General features: G+C 32.5%; 1 protein-coding gene across 1 annotated transcript in view; it reads left to right on the top strand.

Moving 5' to 3' along the window:
• The window catches only part of LOC100974207 (eyes shut homolog), a 1877183-nt gene that overhangs the window by 221333 nt on the left and 1630703 nt on the right, over window positions 1-25147 (top strand). Inside the window, exons 5-6 of the mRNA XM_063605324.1 lie at window positions 17277-17470; window positions 20044-20171. Coding sequence (XP_063461394.1) covers window positions 17277-17470; window positions 20044-20171 — 322 coding nt within the window. The remainder of the gene's footprint in view (window positions 1-17276; window positions 17471-20043; window positions 20172-25147) is intronic.

Raw genomic sequence — 25147 nt, 5'->3', positions numbered from 1 at the left:
GTATTTGTTAAATGTTATTAAATGATAACACATTGTTTCCAAAGTGATTGTTCCAACTTACCCTCCTGTTAGATGTGTAGGATATTTCCTGTTGCTTCATATGAACACATTACTCTGTGGGTCACAGATGTTTATTTCAGCCACTCTGGCAATTAGGTAGCAGCAGTTTTTTGTTTAATTTTATGTTTATTAATGATATAAAAGCTTTGCATGTTTATTGGGCATTTGCATTTTTTCTATGTGAAGTGTATTTTTCTTATTAAATTTCTTTTCCTATTGAGTATAAATGTAACTTATTATATTCACAGATTTTCTAAAATTTTCAGTATTAAAGTGGATCCAATTTGGTTCTGTTTATTGCTACATGTCAATACTAATAAAATGTAATTGCTCATATTTCTTTTAAGATTCTTCCAACTTTAGTCAGTCATGGGACTAGAATTAAATATGGTACATTATAAGGTATTTGTATCAAGTTACAATAACTTCTTGAGATTAGATTGGAAGCTTTATTTATTTTCCATGCTCTAAAAATGTGCTACTCAGTATAGAACCACAAGCCATGTGGCTATTGAGCACTTGAAATTTAGTTATTTCAAAGTTAAATATGCTATAAGCATAAAATACAGACATACATTGTTTTCTTGTGCCTTGCTGTAATGGGCTTCACAGATACTTCAGTTTCTACAAATTGAAAGTTTGTGGCAATCCTGAGTCAAGAAGATCTATCAGCACCAGTTTTTCTAACACCATGTGCTCACTTTGTGTCTCTGTCACCTTTTGGTAATTCTCACAATATTTCAAACTTTTTTATTGTTATATCTACATGGGGCTCTGTGATCATTGATCTTTGATGTTACTATTGTAATTGCTTTGGAACACCACCAACTGCATCGATATAATACGGAAAACTTAGTAGATAAATGTCGTGTGGTTCTGATTGCTTCCGACTGACCGTTCTGCTTTCTCTCCCCCCTCTTCTCATGTCTCCACAGCCCCTGAAACACAACAATATTGAAATTAGACCAATGAATAGCCCTACAATGACCTCTAAGTGTTTCAGTGAAAGGAAAAGTCACACATCTCTCAATTTAAATGAGACAATGTATGTTTGTAGAAAGAAGCTTAATGAGGAAATCATGTGGAAAGCTCAGATAGCCCAGAAGCTAGGCCTTGTGCTCCTAACAGTTAGCCAAGTTGTGAATGCAAAGGAACAATTCTTGAAGGCAATTAAGAGTGCTACTATAGTAAATACATGAAAGTTAAGAAACCTAAAGAGCCTTATTGTTGATATGAAGAAAATGTTAGTGGTCTGAATAGAAGACCAAACCAGCCACAACATTTCCTCAAGCCAAAACCTAATCCAGAGCAAGACTCTAGCTCTCTTCAATCTATAAAGGCTGAGAGAGGTGAGGAAGGTATAGAAGAAAAGTTTGAAGCTAGCAGAGATAGACTCATGAAATTTATGGAAAAAAGCTACTTCCATAACATAATAGTGCAATGTGAAGCAGGAATTCCTGATCTAGCTAAGATTATTGATGAAGGTTGTTATACTAAACAACATATTTTCAATGTGAAAAAAAACAGCCTAGTATCAGAAGATAGTGCCACCTAGGACTTTCACAGCTAGAGAGGAAAAGTCAGTGCTGACTTTAAACCTTCAAAGAACAGAGTGCTTCTCTTGCTAGGGGTTAATGCAGCCGGTGAATTTTAGTTGGAGCCAATGCTTATCTTCCATTCCAAAAATCCTAGGTTCCTTAAGAAAGATGCTAAATTTACTCTGCCTGCCCTCTAGAAATGGATGAACAAAGTCTGAATGACCACACACCTGTTTACAGCATAGTTTAGTGAATATTTTAAGCCCACCATTGTGACCTGCTGCTCAGGAAAAAAAAAAATATTCCTTTCAAGATGTTACTGCTCAGTGACAATGCAACGGATCACCCAAGAGATCTGATGGAGTTATACAAGGAGATAAATATTGTTTTCATGACTGCTAACATGGCATCCCTTTTGTAGCCCACCAATAAAAGAATATTTTTACTTTCAAGTCTTTTTATTTAAGAAATGCTTTTTGTAAGGCTATAGCTTCCATAGACAGTGATTCCTCTGATGGATCTAAGCAAAGTCAATTGAAAGCTTTCTGGAAAGAATTCACCATTCTAGATGCCATTAAGAATATTTGTGATTCATTAGAGGAGATCAAAATGTCAACAATAACAGGAATTTGGAGGTAGTAATTCCAACCTTCATGGGTGACTTTGAGTGGTTTAAAACATCAGTAGAAGAAGCAACTGCAAATGTAGTGGAAATAGCAAGAACACTAGAATGAAAAGTGGAGCCTAAAGAGGTGAATGAATTGCTGCCATTTCGTGATACAACTTTAATGGATGAAGATTGTTTCTTACGAATGAGCAAAGAAAGTGGTTTCTTCAAATATAATCTACTCCTGGTGAGGCTGCTGTGAACATTGTTGAAGTTACAACAAAAGATTTAGAATATTACATTAATTTGGTTGGTAAAACCAAGTGCAGGGTTTGCGAGGACCAACTTTAATTCTGAAAAAAGTTCTATTGTGGGCAAAATGCTCTCAAATGGCATTGCATGCTACAGAGAAATATTTCATGAAATGAAAGCTTGTTGTCTTATTTTAAGAAATTATCACAGCTTCTCCAATCTTTAGCAACCACCACCCTGATCCATCAGTGACCATGAACATTGAGGAAAGAACTTCCATCAGCAAAAATATTAGGATTTGCTGAAAGCATGGATGATTGTTAGCATTTTCTGGCAATAGAGTATTTGCAAATTAAGGCATGTACATTGTTTTCCTCAGATATGAAGTTATTGCACACTTAATAGATTATAATATAGTGTAAACATAACTTTCATATGCATTGGGAAGCCAAAACATTTGTGTGACTTGCTTCAGATTGATATTGACTTTATTGTAGTGATCTGGAAACCTACCTGCAATAGCTCCAGGATATGCCTGTACGCACTTTACCACTTTGGTTTTCAAAAACTTAGTATAAACAAAACTTAAAATATAATGTTAATAATGTTTTATATTGATAATGTGTTATGATAATTTTATTTTGGATATATTGAGGTACATTAAATATTATTAAAATGAATATTACTTGCTTTATTTTTTAAAATGTGATGACTAGAAAATTTAAAATCGCATGTGAAATGTTCTGTTTCTCTTGAATGGAGCTGTTCTAGAACATAATGAACAAAATTGTACAGATTACACAGGTTTTAAAGAATCAAAATTTAGGCTCAATGTGTTTTTGGAGGTTAATTCTCTGATTTTTTTTTGATAAATTATATTTTGTTATTGGTATTTTCAACCACTATAAATTTATTTGTGTGAATTTTTGTACATGTTTAGATTGCAATTTTACTAGAACAGAATTGTTCATCATTCTCTTATATTTTCAGTCTTTTAAAACACATATAATCAAATTATAAAATTTCTATTTTAATATTCTTAATGAGGTGTAGATATGTTCTCTCACTTTTTAAATAAGAACTACTAAAGGACTGATTGCTTTATTTGTTTTTTAAAGCCTCATGTTTGGGTTTATACATCCGTAAGTTATACATTTATATTTTATTCACCTTCCAATAGCTCTGCTCCTGAAAAAAAATGACTGCCTTATTTTTCAACTTTTCTTTTGAATATTAACTCTTCATATGTCTGCCTTATTTTCTCTTTTTTCTCATTCTCCCAGAGAAATGACTAAATCTGCATGGTATTAGGGGTTGAGGTGATTTCAGCCAGAGATTAGGCAAGCCCCTGATCAAAGCTTTAAAGCTTTGATGAAACATGAAAATAAAATTAGATGTAGAGAGGCTTCACTGTCCAACCACAATTGGTAGTTTGCTAATTGTGGCTTGAGACCATACTTTTAGTATTCATGACAGATTTTTTCTCTTTATTTCTTCTAAAAAAATGGGATACATGTGCAGAACGTGAAGGTTTGTTACACAGGTATACGTTTGTCATGATGGTTTGCTGCACCTATTGACCCATCCTCTACGTTCCCTCCCCTCACCTACCAACCCCCAACAGGTCCTGTTGTGTATTGTTCCCCTCTCTGTTTCCATGCGTTCTCAATGTTCAACTCCCACTTATAAGTGAAAACATGTGGTGTTTGGTTTCCTGTTCCTGTGTTAGTTTGCTAAGGATGATGGCTTTCAGCTTCATCTATGTCCCTGCAAAGGACAAAGGACATGATCTCATTCCTTTTTATGGCTGCATAGTATTTCATGGTGTTTATGTACCACATTTTCTTTATCCAGCCTATCATTGATGGGCATTTGGTTTGGTTCCATGTCTTTGCTATTGTAAATAGTGCTGAAATAAACATATGTGTGCATGTGTCCTTATAGCAGAATAATAGGAATGCTTTTACAGAGTTATTGGAAATGTAAATTAGTTCAACCATGATGGAAGACAGTATGGCGATTCCTCAAGGATCTAGAACCAGACATACCATTTGACAGGTCTTCTCTGTATTACTTTTTGTTTACATCATTTTGATTGTGTTGCTCAAAATTACTTTTCTAACTGGAAATGTAGTTTTTCTACTAGGAATACTTGAATTTATTAAATAGGAACTTAGGCTGGTATGTACAACGTAGTCCCATGTAGCCTAACCTAAAATTGCACAACAGGATATGTAACATATGCATATTTTTCCAACAATTATACCTCACAGTCTGTTTTGAATTCTACCACACCCTTCTCATATCATAATTCAGTGCTCTGGGAGCCCTTTTTATTTCAGTCTCCTGCTTCTTCAAAGTAAGAGATGTGAATGGATTTATTTTAGGGGCCATATCTATTTGCTCCCCATGTGCTTTTTGTTGTTGGTATTCTATGCATGATTTACATGTTTTTAGGTACTTTCTTAAATCCAGTATTGCATTTTGGGCTTCTGGCAGCCATTCCTCGAAGTTTCTGATGAATAATGTAGAGATGGAATGTTTCTAGACTATCCCCCTTGTGCCTCAGTCACCTTGCTTCTAATAGGCATAACGACAATATCTACTTTATAAAAGTTGCTGCATTATTACATATAAAGGGCTTAGAGCACTGTGTGGTTTATTAAAGACATAGATGAAAAGCAATATAACAATCATTCTTATGCATTTATGTATAATCTTTCCTCTCATACTACAAGAGCAGAGTTGAATAATCCAAGAGACCTGATGGCCCACAAAGCCCAAAATAATTACTATCTGCTTCTTTAGAGAAAAAAAATTGCAGATCCATACAATGGAGGAATATATTGGGTTTTAATCTCCTTGCAATAGGTTGTGTGCTCAATCCTGGTAATTTAAGTGGAAGAGCTGAGTGGTGAGAGTCACACATTAGAAACTTAGCAAAGTCAGTACTTTTAACTGCTAAACTTTCATATCCTGCATGGCCAAAACTGAATTAATAACAAGATAATAACTTTACTTAAATGGTATTTGTTAAGGTATGTTTACAATGAATAACTTAAAATATTTTTTTGTTTATCTGAAATGCTAAACTAGCAACTTTTTACATAATTACTTTTACCATGGATGAATAACTGAGTATTTTCATTAAATGTTCTTTCTTATTTTGGAGCAATTCTTTGTCTTGGCAAACTCTTAAAAATGTAATCAAACATGGGTAAACAAGTTAGCTGTCTTTCTTCAATTTTCTTGTATTTACTTCTTCTGTCACTTTTCAAGTTCTTGAACAGAGCCCCTAGCAACCATTTCTTTCTCTCCCCATAGAAATGAAAGGCAAATTATCATGCTACTTGGTGATGCCTTTGTGTTGCCTATCCTAAGAGTATAATAGCTTCATTCTTACAGGAAAGTAGACTAAAACGAACTTGAGTGAATAAAATACTCAACTAACTGCAGTGCGTTATTTTACACAGAATTGCTTCAGAAATTTTTGACACTTCATCAGAGGATTGACCAAAAGAATTTACTGAAATTGTAATAAAACATAATGGTCTAAAATAATCTTTTATTCATTGTGATTTTTTTATGGATATATGCACATTGTTAGGATAGCAGAGCTAGTTTGTTTTATAGAAGCCCCATTATGATTTCTACTAAAATAAAAATTACTTAGATAATTTTAATAGGATTGCTGCTTAAATATTTTACTTCAAATTATTTGGGTTATGTCTGTATGTTTGTACATGTGTGTGTATGAGAGAGAGAGACAGAGAGAGACTTTTTTGAGATAAAAATGATAATAACTTACACCTGGAGAATTGTTTCTTTATCATGGACATCTTTTAATAAATGGCTCCTTATTTATGCCACACTTACTATTACTATGAAAAATGTACTGTACTCTTATAGCAAACCCACACTATGTATTTTTTGTATTTAGATAAACTTTTAAGCATTCTACTCCAAGAATATAACCCTGTCTCACTTTTCAAATTTGTTCCTTCTAGGATTCCAAATTCTGTTGGTTTTTCATTCCCTCAAACAACAAAGTCTATTGAGCCTTTACCATACTTTCATTATTTCCTCCTTGTGATGCCTTTCTCTTCTTGTGCAATTAAATTATATGGTCTGTCATTACTACCACTTTTTCACATTCTCAATTTCTTGTTCCTCTCTCCTCGCGTTGTAACCCCCTGCAAAATTACAAACCTGTTAAATTTATCTCTACTTATTAATTTGTTTGCAGTAAAATATACATGGAACCATGCTACCTGGTCTCATATATTCACTAATTTCAAGGAGTTCGTAGACACTGCCCATAAATTTTGATAGGTTTTTCTAATGTGTACATTTTTTTCTCTCAATATGCTAGGCAACCATTTATTACGTCTCTTCCTTACTCAAACTTCCACCCCTTTCATTAGACTTCATTTTTGTCTTTGCTTCATATTTTAGTAAACAGCAGAAACAACCAGAAAAAGAGATCTCCAGGCTCTGCCTGGATGCCACCAGTTAACTTGATTATTTGCCCATCTATTTTTGTCTTTTCTCCTGTTATATTGATGTCTCTTACCTGATAATCCCTTTACCGGTGGGTGGGATTCCATGTGTCACTCTACCTTACTTATAGACATTAATCTAGAATCTGTCCCCTTTATTGCATTCATTATCAATTTTCTTTCTCTAGTTAATCATCCCATCTGTTCACAAATATGACCTGACAACCTCTAAGACCTCCTTAGTTGCTACTTCATACCACTGTACTTCATACAACTCAGAAGAGATATTTGGATCAATGCTTCACAAATTTTTATTTACATATGAATCATGTGGGACTCTTGGTTAAATCGGATTCTCCTTCAGTTGGTCTGGAGTGCATTTCTAATGAGATACCAGGTGAAATCTTGATTCTACTGGTTCAGGGACCATCCTTTGAATTGCCAGGAATTATATACTACCTCTTTCCATTTTTATTCTTCTCATTTCCTCTTGAACCTATGCAACTAATGTTTATCCCCACTATACCATAGAAACAGTTCTACTAATGTTTATTAAATCGCCATTGCTAAATTTAATCTTTAATTAATTCAGTCTAATTCTTCGTCTTTTATAAACCATTTGCAGTATTTGACAAATTTTGTATTTTTAAAACATCACACTCTTGTTTCTCCTACATTCCCCCTTCCTTGGTTGTTCTTTCTTAATAACTTTTCAGGTACCTTCACATCTTTATATTTTCTATACATTGAAGTGCACATTCTATACATTGATAGCACAACTCTGCTATAGTAACATTAAATATCAGTGTTGTCATCTCTCTCTCCATTTTTTCCCTAAAGGATCATACCTGTTCTCTTGGCTTTAAATACTATCCTCATACAGGCAAATCTCAAATATTTATCTTCACTTATGACCTCACCTCAGAAACTGCAGATCACTCTAATTAACTGCCTATAAACCAACCTCACTTGGATGTGTAATAAATATCTTGAAATTAACATATCTAAAAGTGATTCTGATTTCTTCCCTTAAATTCTTTTTCCCTATCTTAGAAAAGATTAATCCTTTCTTTCTGGTTATTTACATAAAAAAAAAAAAAAGATTAAATCTTCCTTTTCCTTTTCCTTCACTTTAAATCCATCAACAAATGTAGATGACTGTACTTTCAAAATATATTTAGAGCATGATTTTTTTCTCACTGTCTTCTTCACTAGCATCCTAATCCAGTCTCTATAATTCCATTACTGCAATACTGCAGTAGTCTAAAATCTTGTCTCTCTGCTTTCCTTCTTGGACATCTACAGGCTACTTGTGAAGAAATATTTTGAAAATGTGAAATCATGCCACTATTTAGAACAAAATGCTCCGTAATCTTTCCATAGAATCTAAAAGCAGTAAATGCCAGAATTCCTGAAATAGTTTATTACATCCTCCTCTGAGCTCATCTCCATACTCATACAATTGTTGACTCAGTCTCTTAGCTTTCATTCTGTTTCTTGAATACCTAAGCATGCTCTCAACTCAAAGTCTTTGCATTTGTTGTTTTCTCTGTTGATATGCTCTTTATTTATTCATTTACTTGTTTTTTCACCAAATATTTATTGAGAATCTATTGTGGGGTAGCAGCATTCTATTTGCTTGTAATAAATCAGCCAATAAAACAAACAGAATTACCTGCCCAAGTAGAGCTTATATTTAAATGAAGGAAACATATTATATACACAAATCCTTATATAATATATTATTTTAGAACATTATCTGAACTGAAAAGTGTAAATACAACAAGATGAGGGAAGTTGGTGTTCACATTATTCCTTTTTTTTTTTTTAAGACAAAGTCTCCCTCTGTCGCCCAGACTGGAGTGCAGTGGCGCAATCTCCGCTCACTGCAAGCTCTGCCTCCTGGGTTCGAGCAATTCTCCTGCCTCAGCCTTCCGAGTAGCTGGGGTTACAGGTGCCTGCCACCATGTCTGGCTAATTTTTGTATTTTAGTAGAGACGGGTTTCACCATCTTGGCCAGGCTGGTCTCGAACTCCTGACCTCATGATCGGTGTGCCTCAGCCTCCCAAAGTGCTGGGATTATAGGTGTGAGCCACAGCACCTGGCCCACTTTGCTCTTAAACAACCTATCCACAGGACTCATTCCATTATTTCTATAAATCTTAGATATTCCTTGCATCTTTGAGGCTGCACAATGTGCCCCCTCTCTTAAGAACTCTTCTTAGAAATCCTTTTACTGATTTATTTTTCTTAACATCATTTATTACTAGTAAACATACTGTATAATTAATTGATTATATGTATTTTAAATGTGTTCTATTTCCTTGTAAATTCATGACTTCATGAGGTTAAAATCTATTTTGTACATTGCTATAATCCAAGTATATAGACTATTTCTTGACATATAATCAGTGTCAATAGACACATTATTCTAAATTAATTAAAGTATTACTTTAATTGCTTCATAGCTGTGATGAAGAATATTTTACATAAGAAAAAGTCTGATATCTTAATTTGGGGGTCTAAGCATATATGATCATTTTCTTTTCATCAAACATTCCATAAAAATAAACAAATACGGTGTTTCTGAAGCATAACATGGAGACCATTATCAGACTTTTTATTCAGGAATTCTGGGGAAATTGAGAAGTGATTGGATCAGGTAAATTAAAAAGCCAAGGCACAGAAAATCACATCTTAAAATGTGCACAACAAAATGCTTTCACCTCAGGAAAAGCAGTTGTCCCCATTTTGAAATCTTGGGGTCAAGCTTATGAGAATGGATCACTGCAAGAGCTCTTAGATATGGCACTAAAAGCACAACTCATAAAAGAAAAACTAAATAGATAAATCAGTGTTCATAAAAATAAACTATTTTTTTTCCAGAAATACCATGTTAAGAAGATTAAAAGACAAATGATAGGCTTGCAAACCACATATATGACAAAGGACTCATATATAGATGACAGAAAGGCATCTCAAAACTCAATACCATGAAAATCCAAAAATCTCGATAAATAATAGACAAAAAATACAAGGAGAAAATTCACTGAAGAAGCTATAAGGATAGCAAATAAGTACATGAAAAGATGTTCAATGTCACTGACCATGAGATAAATGCAAATTAAGGCCACAATAATATGTTGCTACATACCTATTAAAATAGCTAAAATAAAAAAATGGTAACACAAAATGCTGGTGCATATGAGGGGTAACTAAATCTCTTATACATTGCTGTGGAAAATGTAAACTAGTACAGCCACTTTGGAAAACAATTTGACAGTTTCTTTAAAAACTATACATGCCTTAACCATATGACCCAGCAAATCCTAGTAGGATAAAAATTTACTTTCACACTGAAGCCTATATATTATTTGTGGTAGCTTTATTTGTGTCTTAGTCAGTTTAGGCTACTATAACAAATTAACACAGATTAAGTGGCTTAAACATTTATTTATCACAGTCCTGAAGGCTGGGCAATAGAGATCAAGGTCGCAGAAGATCTGTTGCCTGGTGAGGCACACTTCATGGTTTGTCAATGGCTGTCTTTTTGTTGTATCCTTCACATGGTAAAGAGCTGAGAAAGGGAGAGCAAGCTATCTGATTATTATAAGGGTACTAATCTTATACACGAGAGCTCCACTGTCATAATCTAATTACATCCCAAAATTCCCACCCCAAATCTATTGTATTGAGGATTAGGTTTCAACATAATATGTGGGGGACACAAATTTTTAGTCCCTAGCAATTTGTAATAGTGAAAAACTGGAAACAATAAAAGTGTCCTTCAATAAGTGAATGGTTAAACAAACTGTGGTACATTCATACCAGATACTACTATTTACCAATTAACCGAAAAAAAAAAAAGACCTATTGGTACACATAAGAGCTTTAATGTATCTCAAGGGCATTATAACAAGAGGGACAAAAAAGACAATTCCAAAAAGTTACATATTGTATGGTTTCATTTAAAGAACATTATCAAAATAGCTCAACTATAGAGATGGAGAAAATCGATGGTTGTCAGTGATCAGGAAATGGTAGAGGGCAGAGAAGTGGGAAAGATTATAACGGGATAGCATGAGAGAGATCTTTGTAATCATGGAATGGTTCACATTTTTATAGTGGTGATTACCTCAATCTACACATGTGATGAAATGACATAGAACTATACCCAAATATTATGCTAATGCCAATTTTCTAGTTTGATATAGTGTTATAGTTACATAAGATGTAAACATACTCAGGATTTCCTGGTATTAACTTTGTAATTTCCTATGAATCTATTACTATTTCAAAATGAAATGTGAAAAATCACACATTTCACTGTTTACTATGTTACCCAATGGATTACTTTGGAAACTGCCATGACAAATATACACACAGGATATATTTATACATTGGGAGAATTTTGTTTGTTTCTGGAAGAAGCCAAATAAAATGCATTTGTTTTTGTATATTTTTATATTCAACATATGATGTTGAACAACATTTTATCTGAGAGTAGAAATATTGGTCTAGTACTAACAATCAAATGGCATTTGAGTCTTCTATTTTTTGTACAGAATTAATCTGGACATGTATTGCTGTGAAAAGAGCATGGAATTATTATGGGATTAGGTGGTATGCGGTTTTTAAAATTATCAATCTTCCATTAATTAACCAGATGTGTGACATGTGGCAAATTGCTTAACATCTAGAAAAATTAGTTTCTTTTAAATAAAATAAAATGAAAATATACAACTCATTTATTTTACTTAACATAATATCCACCATTTCCATCCTTCTCACAAATAGCAGAATTTAATTATTTTATATGTCTGAATAGTATACTATTGTGTATATAGTTAACATTTTCTTTATCCATTCTTCCATTGTGGAACACTTAGGTTGATTCCATTTGTTGGCTATTATAAATCATGCTGCAATAAACAGGGGGTAAAAATATCCCTTTGGTATACTGACTTCAATTCCTTTTGGAGATATACATCATATTAACTGAAATAGGCCAGACACAGAAACACAAAAACTGCAAAAACTTCATGATCTCACTCATAAGTGAAATCTAAAAAAAAAAAAAAAAAAAAAGCTGGTATCATAGAAGTAGGACAGTGGTTACTAGAGACTGGAGAGGGGAGGGAAGAGGGAAAATGGGTAGAGGTTGGTCAACAGGTACAAAGTACAATGAGATAAGAAGAAGAAGTTTTGCTGTTTGATTGCACAGAGTGACTATGCTTAAGTAAGGTGCTATATATTACAAAAGGGCTAGAAGAGATGGTTTTGAATGTTCTTGCCACGAATAAATGATAAAGGCATGAGGTGATAGATATACTAACTATCCCGATTGGATCATTATACCACATGGATATGTTTCAAAATGTCAAAATATACTCAATAAATATGTACCATTACAATGTGTCAACTAAAATAAAACTGGGTAAGAATAGACCTCTATAAATTTCAGGTTTTGTTTTAAGAATTTTATCAAATCTTTATGGATGTAAGCACTATGGAAATGCCAAGAATTACATACTTATAAGGTAGGATCATTCAAACAATGTTTTACTATAATTTCAAGTAATATTTATGTCTAATTAAGTACCACTAAATATCTAATCAAATATCGTCAATATTTGATTATTTAAAAGGAAAACATTATGTTAATGTATCGTAACATGGAGAAATACATATTTACTCTTTGTATGATCAAAATAAAAGCTTATATATTAATAAATATCCACAAATTAAAGGTTGAGTTGTTTTCAAATAATAATGTCAATGGTGTGGTCACTGAACATTTTATACTGCCTTTATGACTGTCTGTTTTAGAAACTGACACAATCCAAAATCCAAATGAATTAATATTATATAATCTAAGCAGTGTTTTCTGGCTAGTAAGTTGTCACTAAGTAACTTAATATTTTGTAGATAAATATTTCTTGGTGCTCCTCTTCACATAGTAATAAATGAGTTGGATATAAGAAATTTTTCAATAAATATGTTGTTTACTAAAAACTCTTACACTATATAGTGATTTGGATGAAAATGGTTATAAACTTGAAGTACAAATACCTTAATTTTCAAAGTCCACATATATCATTTTTAGCTAGGAGTCAGATATCTCCCTTTTCAGTTTTTTCTAACATGTATCAATTGTCCAAAGCCTTACTCAAGGTAAGAGGAGTAAAAGAGTAAAATTTGTTTTCAAAATCTAGAAGTTCACAGAGATGGCAAGGCCTGTCAGCCTACTACTGCAGTTACGTTTTAATGTCACTATGGTGTGCCTAATGACAGCACATTGAACAGATTGACAAGTATTTGTTAACTGTGAAGTGAAACACCTGCTGATCCAAGTTCTATACAAGCTGCAGTGGGTACCCCAGGCTTGGACCTTAATAATACTAGTTTGTTAACTCTATTTGCATAATCTTAGTAGGGTGGGGACTAAGGGGAGGCAAGTGACTTGCCTAGGAAATCAAGTTTAAAGAGGCATTTGCTTTCACATCCCTTCAAGTGCCAAACCTCACTGTACAACTCTGCTGTTGATAGTGTATCGACGAATAGGCATGGCAAGAAAATTAGTCTTAATAAATCTAAAGGAATACAAATCATATCATATATGTTCCTCAACCCTCACAAAACTAATTAGAAATTAACAACAGATGTTGTTTCTAGAAATCTTCACATATCTGGAAATTATTATAAACAACATATTTCTGAAATAACCTGAGAGTAAAGAAGAAAAAAATAACATGGAACCATATGAAAAATTATGAAATGCAGCTAAGACAGTGCTTAGCTAAAACAGTGCTTATACTGTGCTTAAGTACTTATAACAGTGCTTATAGTTCCAAGTTTCTACACCAGAAAAAGAACTCTCAAATCAATATTTTAAGCTTCAGCCTTAAATAAATGGAAAAAAACCACATTAAGTGCGAAGCATACAAACAAAAGAGGACAGTAAGATTTGCACAGAAATCATTAAAACTTCTTAGAGAAAATCAATGAAACAAAAAAATTGATTTTTGAGGAAAACAAGATGGACAAATCTTTAGTCGGAATGAACAAGGAAAAAATACAAGGAAAGACACAAGTAAATAAAATAAGCATTGGAAGTGAGGACTCATTAATGACCACTCAAAATTTAAAAGATTATAAGGAGGTATTATGAACAACATTAGGCCAACGAATGTGACGACTTAGAGGAAATGAATAAATTCTTAAATATATGTAAATTACTAACAGTGACTCAAGAAGAAATGGAAAATTCATATAGACCTGCCAGATATTTAAGAGATTAGTACCAATCCTCGATAACTGGCACTAATCTCTTAAAAGAAGAGAAAAGGAAAAAGGAGAAGAGAAAGGAACACTTTTGAAGTCATGCTATCAGGCCAGTATTACCCTCATACCAAAACCAAAGACAAAGCTGCCACAAGAAAACTAAAGACCAATATCACTTATTAATAAAGATAGAAAATCTCCACCAAAATATAAGCAAATTGAGTCCAATCACATATAAACATATTTTTTTCTATCCTGATAAAGTACGATTTTTTCCCCAGGATTCAAGATAAGTTTGATATCTGAAAGTCAATTAATGTAATATACCATATTAATATAATAAAGGACAAAGCCTACATAATCATCTCAATAGTTGCAGGAAAAACATATCACAAAATCTAACACCTATTCATTATAAAAACTCTCAACAAATTAGAAATAGAAACACAATCCCTCAGCCTGATAAAAAGCATCTATGACAAATGTCCAGGGAACACCACACTAAAGGTGTCAGGCTGACAGCTTTTCTTGGAAGAATTGGGAACACGACTATGATATCTACTTTCACCATTTCTATTTAACACTGGAACATAGGAAGTTCCAGGCTATTTGTTAGACATACACACACACACACACACACACACACACACACACACACGGACATATTAGTTGAAAGGAAAGCAGTAAAACTGTCTTTATTCACAAATGACATGATCTAATATGTAGAAAATCCTAAGTAATCCCCCCAAAGGACTACTAGCACTAGTAAATGGGTTTATACAGTTTTCAGACTACAAGCTAATATACACAAGTAATTTGCCTTTCTGTATATTAAAAACAATACTTCAAGGCCGGGCATAGTGGCTCACGCCTGTAATCCCAGCACTTTGGGAGGCCGAGGCGGGCAGATCATGAGGTCAGGAGTTCGAGACCAGCCTGGCCAACATAATGAAACCCCATCTCTACTAAAAATACAAAAATTATCTGGGCATGGTGATGCATGCCTGTAGTCCCAGCTACTTGGGAGGCTGAGGCAGGAGAATCACTTGAAGGCAGGAAGCAGAGGTTGTGATGAGCTGAGATCATGCCACTGCACTCCAGCCTGGGCAACACAGCGAGACTATGACTGAAAAAAATAAATGAATAAAAATAAAATTCAAAAATAAAATTAAGAAAGCAATTCTAGTTACATGACCTTCAAAATGCTTAGATATGAATTTAACAAATAAATGCAAGACTTTAACATAAAGCTATGCAACAATGCTGAGAGAAATGCAAGAATAGCCAAAGAAATGGAGATACATTGCATATTCATCGATTGGAATTCAATCTTGTTGGGATGGAAATTTTTCCCAATTTTATCTATTGATTTAATAAAATTCCTATAATATTCCAGCAGGCTTCTGTGTAGAAATTGACAAGCTCATAGAAAAATTTATAGGAAACTATAAAAAGAATCCATAGCATAGCCAAAATTATTTTTGGAAAAAAAGAAGGAAAGGTTGAATGACTACCCAATTTCAAAACCTACTATATAGCTATATGCATTATGTATTTATCTGGTCAATGGGTTATTGCACATAAAAAGGCATATAAGTCAGGAAAAAAATAGATATGCCAGAAATCAACTTTCTTGCATATCTATGTGCAACTTTATTGCACATAAAAAGGCATATAATAGGTCAGTTTTAACAGTTTTTAAACAAACAAACAAAGAAATGAGGGAAGGACAGTCTTAAAAGAAAAAAGTGTCATAACAATTGTACGTGTATACGTGAAACATATAAGCTAAATCATTATCCCACACCATATAAAAAATAAACTCAAATGGATTAGGAATCTAAACATAGGAGCTAAAATTATAAAATATATTAAAATGTCTTCATGACCTTGGGTTAGGCAAAATATTATTAGACACCAATTATATGATACCAAAATATATGATATAAAAATGACAAAATGGACTCAATTAAAGGAAAAGTAGAAAAATTGGATTTCATGAAATAAAAACTTTTGCTATCCAAATGTCAACAAGTGAGAAAATGGAAAGCCAAATCACATATATCATAAAGGACTTTTATTCAATATATACAAAGAACTCACTCAAAAAATGCTCTCAATCATAAGAAAGCTGATAACACAATTTAAAAATAGTTAATAGATTTAAAAAGACATTTCATTTTTGAAGATATACAAATGATTAATACACATACCAGAAGATGCTAAAAATAATTAGTCATTAGTGAATGAAAATTGAAGCCTCAGTGAGATACCATTGTACATTTACTAGAATGAGTACAACAAAGAAAACGGACAATATCAAATGTTGGCAAGAATGTGGAGCAACATAAATCTGACACATCGCTGGTGGGAATGTTAAAATGGCACAGCTACTTTGGAAAACAGTTTAGCAGTTTCCTAAAATATTAAACATGAATTTTCCATAAAATCCAGCAATTCCATTCCTGGGAATCTTTTCAAGAAATATAAAAAAAATTCCCTCAAATAATTGTATATGAATTCATGATTCATGAGAACCAAAAACTGAAAACAGATGTCCACTGAAGGATGAATGGATTAACAAAATGTATATATTGTGAATTACTCTTTAGCAATATAAAGTACCAACTACTGATACATGATACAACATGAAAATTCTTTAAAAAACATTGCTATGCAAAAGAAGCCAGTCGCAAAAGACCACATAGTCCATCATACCTTTCTAATGAAATGCCTGGAACTGGGCTTGGGTACAAAGATTGACTACAAAAGAGCTCTTCTTTGGGTAATGGAATTGTGCTAAAACTGTATTGTGATGATGCTTGAGTAGCTCTATACATTTGCAAAAGTTACTCTAGAATTGCAGTGAATGAATTTTATAATATATAACTTACACTGCAATGCATTTGTTAAATAAAAATATTTCATAAACTCTAGAGAAATTTTCTAGAATGTTTTGCTACATATCTATGCTCATTTCTTCTTTCCTTCCTTCCTTTTCTTTTTTTTTTCTTCCTTGTGTGTGATTTTTTTAAGGTCCATTCTGTGAGGTGTCAGCAAAACCTTGTGTTTCTCTGCTTTTTTGGAAAAGAGGAATTTGCCCAAATAGCAGTTCTGCTTATACTTATGAATGCCCAAAAGGATCTTCCAGCCAAAATGGTGAAACTGATGTCAGTGAGTTTTCATTAGTACCATGTCAGAATGGTACTGACTGCATCAAAATATCAAATGTAAGTCTCAATCTAACATATAAGTGAGTGGTTTTAAATTTTTTTTACTATTACCAAGCAATTTGGAAAGAATAAATAATTAGAATCCTTATTAAGGTAGTTTAATTGTTAAACTCAGACGAACAAGAACGGTCTACTTATTTTAATTTTTCCCATTTATATAGGAAAAAACTTTGCTCTTCCATCAGTATTTTCCCTTTTAAAAGAATATAAATTTGTACACTCTTCATTTTTACTTATTGCTTTTTTTCATCTTTTAGTTATTCAATATTGTTATACTTTAACTTTTCAATTTAACATTTAAATAAATAAGAGTAGGAAATATTTCATTAGCTCTTCTCACAAATTACTGTCTTTTCATTTTAGATTCATATTTGTCATTTATTCTTTAAAGAACCTTAAGAGATTATTTTTCCAACCTCCTAAACTTTTTGTTACTAACACTCTGAAAAGGAAATTTTTTTCCCCTGGAGAATTGTCCATTTTATCAAAAAAATTGCTGAACTTTTGCTGAGAAGAATTAGTTACATTATATAGAACATAACACACAGATAAAAGTTTATAGAAGAACATTTTTTACTCCACCTGAAATTTCTTCTACAATATGCAAATATTTGTTACCAATGTACCATATACTAGCCCCAAATATTTGGAGATACAAGGGCAAAGAGCAATAATACATGCTTCTTCTAAAAATCAAGGAAACTATTATTGTAGTAAGCAGACTATGTATGCCCCTCATCCTCCACCAAAAAATAAAATAAAAATAAAATAAATAAATATGTCCATGCACTAATCCTGGGAATATGTGCATGTGTTATGTTACCCAGCAAGAGGAAATTAAGATCGCAGATGGAATAAAGGCTGCTAATCAGCTGATGTTATCTTGGATTATTTGGGTGGATCCAGTGTAATCACAAGGGTCCTTTAAAGTGGAAGAGAGAGATGGAAGAATCAGAGTCAAAGGGGGATTTGATGATGTAATGAGGCTGGTTTTAAAGATGGAGGAAGGGACCATAAATGAAAAAATGAATGCATCCTCTAGAATAAGCTAGAAAAGTCAGGGGAACATTTTCCTGTAGAGCCTACAGAAGGGACACAGCAGACATCTTGGTTTTAGCCTTCTGAAACTTTTCAGACTTATGACCTCTGGAACTCTAAGATAATGATTTTTTGTTGTTGTTGTTGCTTCAAGCTACTAAGTTTGTAAGAATTTGCTATTTAAATAAAAAGTTGTTATATAAATAGAAAACTAATACAATAATCTATCAAGAACTATTAATAGTATCATTTAAAATGTTTTGCTTTTAAAGTTGACAATAATGAACAATTGAACACATTCTATAACTTTACTAGTTAAAAGAATCTTAATATAAGAAGCGACTTTTAATGGATGTATGCTTAACTATTAATTCATAGAAGTACTTTAATTCTATTTTGCTTCTCTATTATTCATTATTTATATTCTCTATTTAATATTCTCATTATTTAATATTCTCTATTATTCATTAGAAGAATTATTTTGTAGATAAATTACTTGGAAAATTGTACATGTTATCATTTGTACTGCTACCATGTATGAGGTTGGACAAGCTATATACCTCTTTCAACGTTAATTTTGGGTTAAATTAAATAAATTTTGATTGGATTCCATGAGAATAAAAAAATCATCAATTTTAAGTATACGGGCTTTTTACCTTGGAATCTTAATAAATCTTATTGTTCAGATAAATATGATAATGAAAATGATGGTAATGATGATGATGTTGATGATAAGGATAACAAAGAAAAAAGAGAGGAAAAAATAAGGAGGACAGCAAGAGGAAGAAATATGATGACTAGGTTGTATTTTGAATGCAGGTGAAATTAACTTTTGCCCAGCAAATTTAATTTCATTTTATTTTTACCTGCCCATGGATGCATGGACTTGTTTCAGGTGCCAATGGTTTATTTTCTATGCATAGTCACCCCAAAACTTGGTGGCTTAAAATAATTGTTTTATTATTATCTCTTATGGTACTGTGAGCTGACTTGTCTCAGCTAGGATATTGTTTAGAGTCCCTCTGAGGTTGCCATCGGAAAGTGTCTAGACTTGGACTTCATCTTGAAGGTTTTCTTATTCATATGTCTGGTAGTAAATGTTGGCTGTTAGCTTGGCCCAGAACTGGGCCTATTAGCCACAATCCTAAACATGATTTCTCCATGTGGCCTGCGCTTCCTGAGAGCATGGTGGCTGGGTTCAAAGAGCAAGCATTCTAAGATAATTAGATAGAATCTATATGGCCTTTAAAGCATCATTGTCTCCATGATCACAATCTTGCTTACATTCAAGAGGAAGGGAATATAGTTGCTAACTCTTAATAGAGGAGCTTTGATTTCACATAGCAGGAAGAGTGTGTGAGATGGGAGATGGTGTTGTGACATTTTGGAAAATAGAATCTGCCACATTGCTGACAGATAATTTCTACTCCAAGTTCATGAAAATAATTTTAACCCTTCTCCAGGTAAGAACCCATTCATTACCTTTGAAATATCCAAAATACTTTGTAAAAATTTTTTTTAATCTTTCCTAGGATGTTATGTGCATCTGTTCACCAATATTTACAGATTTGCTTTGTAAGAGCATTCAAACATCATGTGAGTCATTTCCTTTGAGGAATAACGCTACGTGTAAGAAATGTGAGAAAGATTATCCTTGCAGGTATAACTAATTTTCTGTTTATTTTTAATACAAAATACATGGTTTTTAAATCACGTGAACAAAAATATAATGATGTTCTGGTTTTAATCCTAACTTTTACTTAATGGTATATAATATTCTATTTGAAGTTAAAGTAAATTTTTTTGCATGTTTTGGGTTAATTGTTGTGGTATTAATTTAAAATAAATATTTGAGAAATTCTCAAGCATAATTTAGGTATACGGTTATCAAAAAAATATTTTGTTTCATAATGGAGGTTTTAATATAATCAAATAATAATTGAAGGTCTAGAAAGAAAAGAGAGATATATGTCTCCATAGTATTATTTCTGTTATACATATATAACGTTGAAATATTTTAAAATAATAGAATATTTCTTCCTGTATTTCACAAACCTCAGCAGATAGATATTAGTTAGGGTCTTTAGGCAGACTTTTAGGAATTCATTCTTTCTTTAAGTAAAAATTTGCCACAGATTACTCATTTATAAATGGCAGAAGTGACCCAAATATCTGGGCGTATAATTTAGTCAATTTTAAATAGCTTTATAGACATTTTCTCACATCATTAAGAAATACAATTTATACTCCTCACACTTGCCTGACTTTTATCTGACTGCTTGAAGTAAATTCTGTTGGGCATTATTGAAAAGCAGTAAGTAGCCTCAAAATTTTAGAATATTCATAAAGGCAGAAAATTAACATGCGGGGTACAGAATAGCCTTGGAACACACTGAAAAGAAACTTAGAATATGCATCCACTTCACACTGTACGATACTTTAATCTATTTCAAAGGAATCCAAATTTAAAGGTTTTTTTTAAAATTAACCTTTTGAAATGTGACTTTTTCAAAAGAAGTGACAATAAACCTTATCATTATATCAAGATATTGAAAACTCTAACCCATTCCGTCAAATTTTTGCATGCCTTCAATCGTATATTAATTCATCAATAAACCTGAATGTTATCCCTTTAAAAATATTTACTTTTAATTTACAATTCTATTTCTATGCCTCAATGTGCTAGTAGATTAGTGAATGTACTTAGAAAAGTGATCATCTTAAAAAAAAAAACCAAATACATCTCCTCCCCAAACATAAAACTGACTGATTAAAAAAAATTGCTAACTCTGACTCAGGTGAAATAATGGAGATATAATAAATATTAATTAAGTATGAAGTTGAAAAAAATGACAGGAAATTAATCTTGAAATCTATTTTTCTGTTCTCATATGAGTCAAAGAATATCAGTGAATATAATAATAAAAATAAAAACGACTTGACTTCAATGCTTTTATGTTAAGGATTTATCTGTGTGTTACTAACTTATGAGGTATGTTTTCCTAGGTCAGTGACTCTAACACTTTGAAATTAGAACTTCTTGAAGAGCTAAAGTACAAATGGTTGTTCTTTGTCTCTAGTGTTTATAATTTAATAGATCTGGGATGAGGATTGCAAATGTACATTTCCAATCAAGTCGTAAGTGATGCTGATGGTCCTGATCTGGAGACACCATACTTTGAGAACTATTAGTCAAGATGAGCTTGGCCTTAAACAGCTTCAATGAGGGAAATTGTCTTATACCTTCCAACTAGTTTAACTACTCTTTTCTACTGAAGTTTTACTCTTCTGAATTTGGGAGAAAAAAAAATGTGTTAAGGTGAAAAGGAGTCAAATGTGGAAAGGAGAAGAATAGAGTGATTATAATGATATTAGTTTCCCTACCTGAACATATGCTATAGATCTAAATTTATATGGGTAGATGAGAGAGAAACTGAAACAAAATTACCTCCCTGAGAAAGACAGTGAAACATTGGTTATGGAAATTTTTATTTGGTACCTAGTAACTTAAAGCAATACAGTTAGAAAGAAATTAATTTTCTCCAGTAGTTAAAAATCAGAAAATTCCTTACCACCTAGAAGACTGAAAGCTTTAGATGTCTATGGGAAGTTAGCATAAAAATGTTATTATTATGAGCAGAAAGAGTTGTAAAGTATCAAAAGGGGCAATGCTGGGAGCAGGTAGCACACAAGTAGAGTCTGATAGGAAAGGAAAAGGAATAATTGATGTCTTGGAGGTATCAGACAGATAGAATACAACTTTGGTGACTCTCTTAAATTATAGAAGAATGGTTTGATTGTTTATGTGAATACTTTGGAAAATGATTTGAAAATAAAATGGAGTTTGTGAAATACAGCAACTGCAAAAAAAGAAACAAATATTTTAAAAAGGATACTTGAACATTATTTGGGTGGCGGTTTAGCCATCCAAATACTAGGAATTCCTAGAGAATTCCTCTCACTCTTCTCCAGCATTACTGCTTTCCGTCTACAAAAGTGAAATAACTTTTTTACCCCCTACTTGCTTGTTTGGCCCTAGAAGGTAAATTTTTTCAAGGTATATTTGGCACTTTTGCATGTTGATACTTGAACCATTTGGAAGAAAGTCTGCACTTAAGATTAACAGTGAAACTCCTACCAGAGGTTTTAAAGGGAAATGAAAGTCACACTCTACAGTAACACTAAGAAACTGTATTGCAGCATGTAATTGTGCAACTGGAGGTCATTTTGCAACCATGAAGTCCAGCAAGGTGACAAAGCCAAAACAGATATAGAGCTGAAAGGATTAAAAGGAGAGCCAGAACAATGATCAGATTCTTTATGAAGAAAGAACTACCTATAGACAGTTTAACAATATGAGCCAATAATTCCCTGCATTGGTTTAGTCTGTTTGAGTTAGCATTATGTTATTTACCACTGAAAACTTTCCATGTAAATATACTGAAATTCTTTACAAACCACTGAGTTAGATTGCTCACATATTTTAAATGGTTAATCTTCAGCCATACAAGTAGTTTTATTGCTCACTCAATTATTAGTTATCTACTAAAAGAAAATCAAATATTTCTGTAATATTGCTGAGTACTCTATGAAAATGATTTTGAATTACTATGAAATTCTACTCTACTGTAAGATATTCAAGAAGAATGTGTTTTATTCATGACTGTATTTGTAAATTATTTTACTGTGCTATGTATAGAATATTTTCTAACTAATTTATTTGATTCATTATATAATTTGTTTATAATAATTATTTTGGATCTTACTGATTGAAATGGAAGGTCTTGACTTGGGCGGTGATATGAAAAGACTAATCTGTTTAATTTAAAGAATATTTATATATTTTTCAGAAACTTTCCTACTCTAAGTAAAACTCTTCTGCAACCATAAAAAAGGCCAAAAAAAATTAAAAAGAAAAAAAGCTCTTTTCGTTAGAAACTTACATTCCAGTAGGCAGATACTGCTTTAAATGATCACTCTGAGTCAATTTTATTAAATAGAGCATTGGTGTATGTTCCCAAGGGAAGGGAGACCAGCTAGAAAGCTACTATGAGTATGTAGCCCAGAGTTGGTGGTGACTGACACTGCCATCAAGATGACTCGCGATGATGGTAATTAAGGATCAGATCTGGAATATATTTCTAAGAATAGTTCAATCTTTTGCTGAAGGATTAGATGTGAGGTAACAGAAATAAGTCAAGGGTAACTCTAAGGTTGTTTGCTTAATTGAAAGGTTGGGAAATAAACCTTAACTGTTTTCTAATACCATTTCCAAAATGGAAAAATCTGTAGAAAGAAGGGCCTGGTTGGCAGGAGTGGAAAACAAGATGTCAGTTTTGAACATGTTAGACAAGACACCTAATAGAGCCAAGTAGAGATATTGAAGTAGATATCAAGTATGTTTCCATTTTAGAGAAGCTATCAGGGCTAAATATATAAATTTGGAAGCCAGTGCCAGAGACATGACATTTAAAACCAGGAAACTTGCTGTGCAGAAACCTTTTAGTTTAATTATATTCCATTTTTGTCTATTTTTGTTTTGTTGCATTTCCTTTTGAGAACTTAGTCATTAATTCTTTGCCTAGGCCAATGTCTGGAAGAGTTTCTCCTAGTTTTTTTTCTAGGATTTTTAAAATGACAGGTCTTATGTTTAAGTTTCTAATCTAACTTGAGTTAATTTTTGAATATGGTAAAAGATAGGGGTCTAGTTTTATTCTTCTGCATATAATTCTTTATTTTTCCCAGCACTATTTATTGAATAGGATATTCTTTCCCCAATGTATATTTTTGTTGACTTTTTCAAAGATCAATTTGTTGTAGGTATGTGGTTCTCTATTCTGTTTCATTAATCTATGTGTCTATTTTTATATATCAATACCATGCTGTTTTGGTTACTATAACCTTTTAGTATAATTTTAAGTCAACAGAGTAAACAGACAAACTATAGAATAGGAGAAACATTTTCAAGGAAAACATACATCAAAAGGCTAGTATTCAGAATCTACAAGAAACTCAAACACCTCTGCAAGGAAAAAATCAAATAACCCCACTAAAAAGTCAGCAAAAGGCATGAACAAATATTTTTTAAAAGAAGATATAAAAGCAGTCAACAAACATATAAAAAATGCTCTACATCTTTAATCATCAGATAAATACAAATTAAAACCACAGTGAGATGCCATTTTACACCAATCAGAATGGTTATTACTAAAAAGTCAAGAAACAACAGATGTTGGCAAGGATGCAGAGAGAAGGGTATGCTTACACACTGTTGATAGAAAAATAAATTAGTACATCTCTATGGAAAACAGTATGAAGATTTCTCAAAGAGCTAAAAATAGAACTACCATTTTATCCAGCAATGCTACTACTGGATATCTAGCCAAAAGAAAAGGAATCATTATATCAAAATAGCACCTGCACTCATATGTTTATCACAGTACAATTCACAATAGCAAAGTCATGGAATCAGCCTAAGTGTCCATCAATGGATGACTGGATTAAAAACATGATACACACACACACACACACACACACACACACACACACACACACCATGAAATACAACTTAGCCATCCAAAATAATAAAATCATGTCTTTGCAGTAGCATGGATGGAACTGGAGACCATTATCATA

The sequence above is a fragment of the Pan paniscus genome, chromosome 5 (assembly GCF_029289425.2).
Source record: "Pan paniscus chromosome 5, NHGRI_mPanPan1-v2.0_pri, whole genome shotgun sequence".
In the NCBI taxonomy this organism is placed as follows: Eukaryota; Metazoa; Chordata; class Mammalia; order Primates; family Hominidae; genus Pan; species Pan paniscus.
This window is presented reverse-complemented; position numbering and strand designations above follow the sequence as displayed.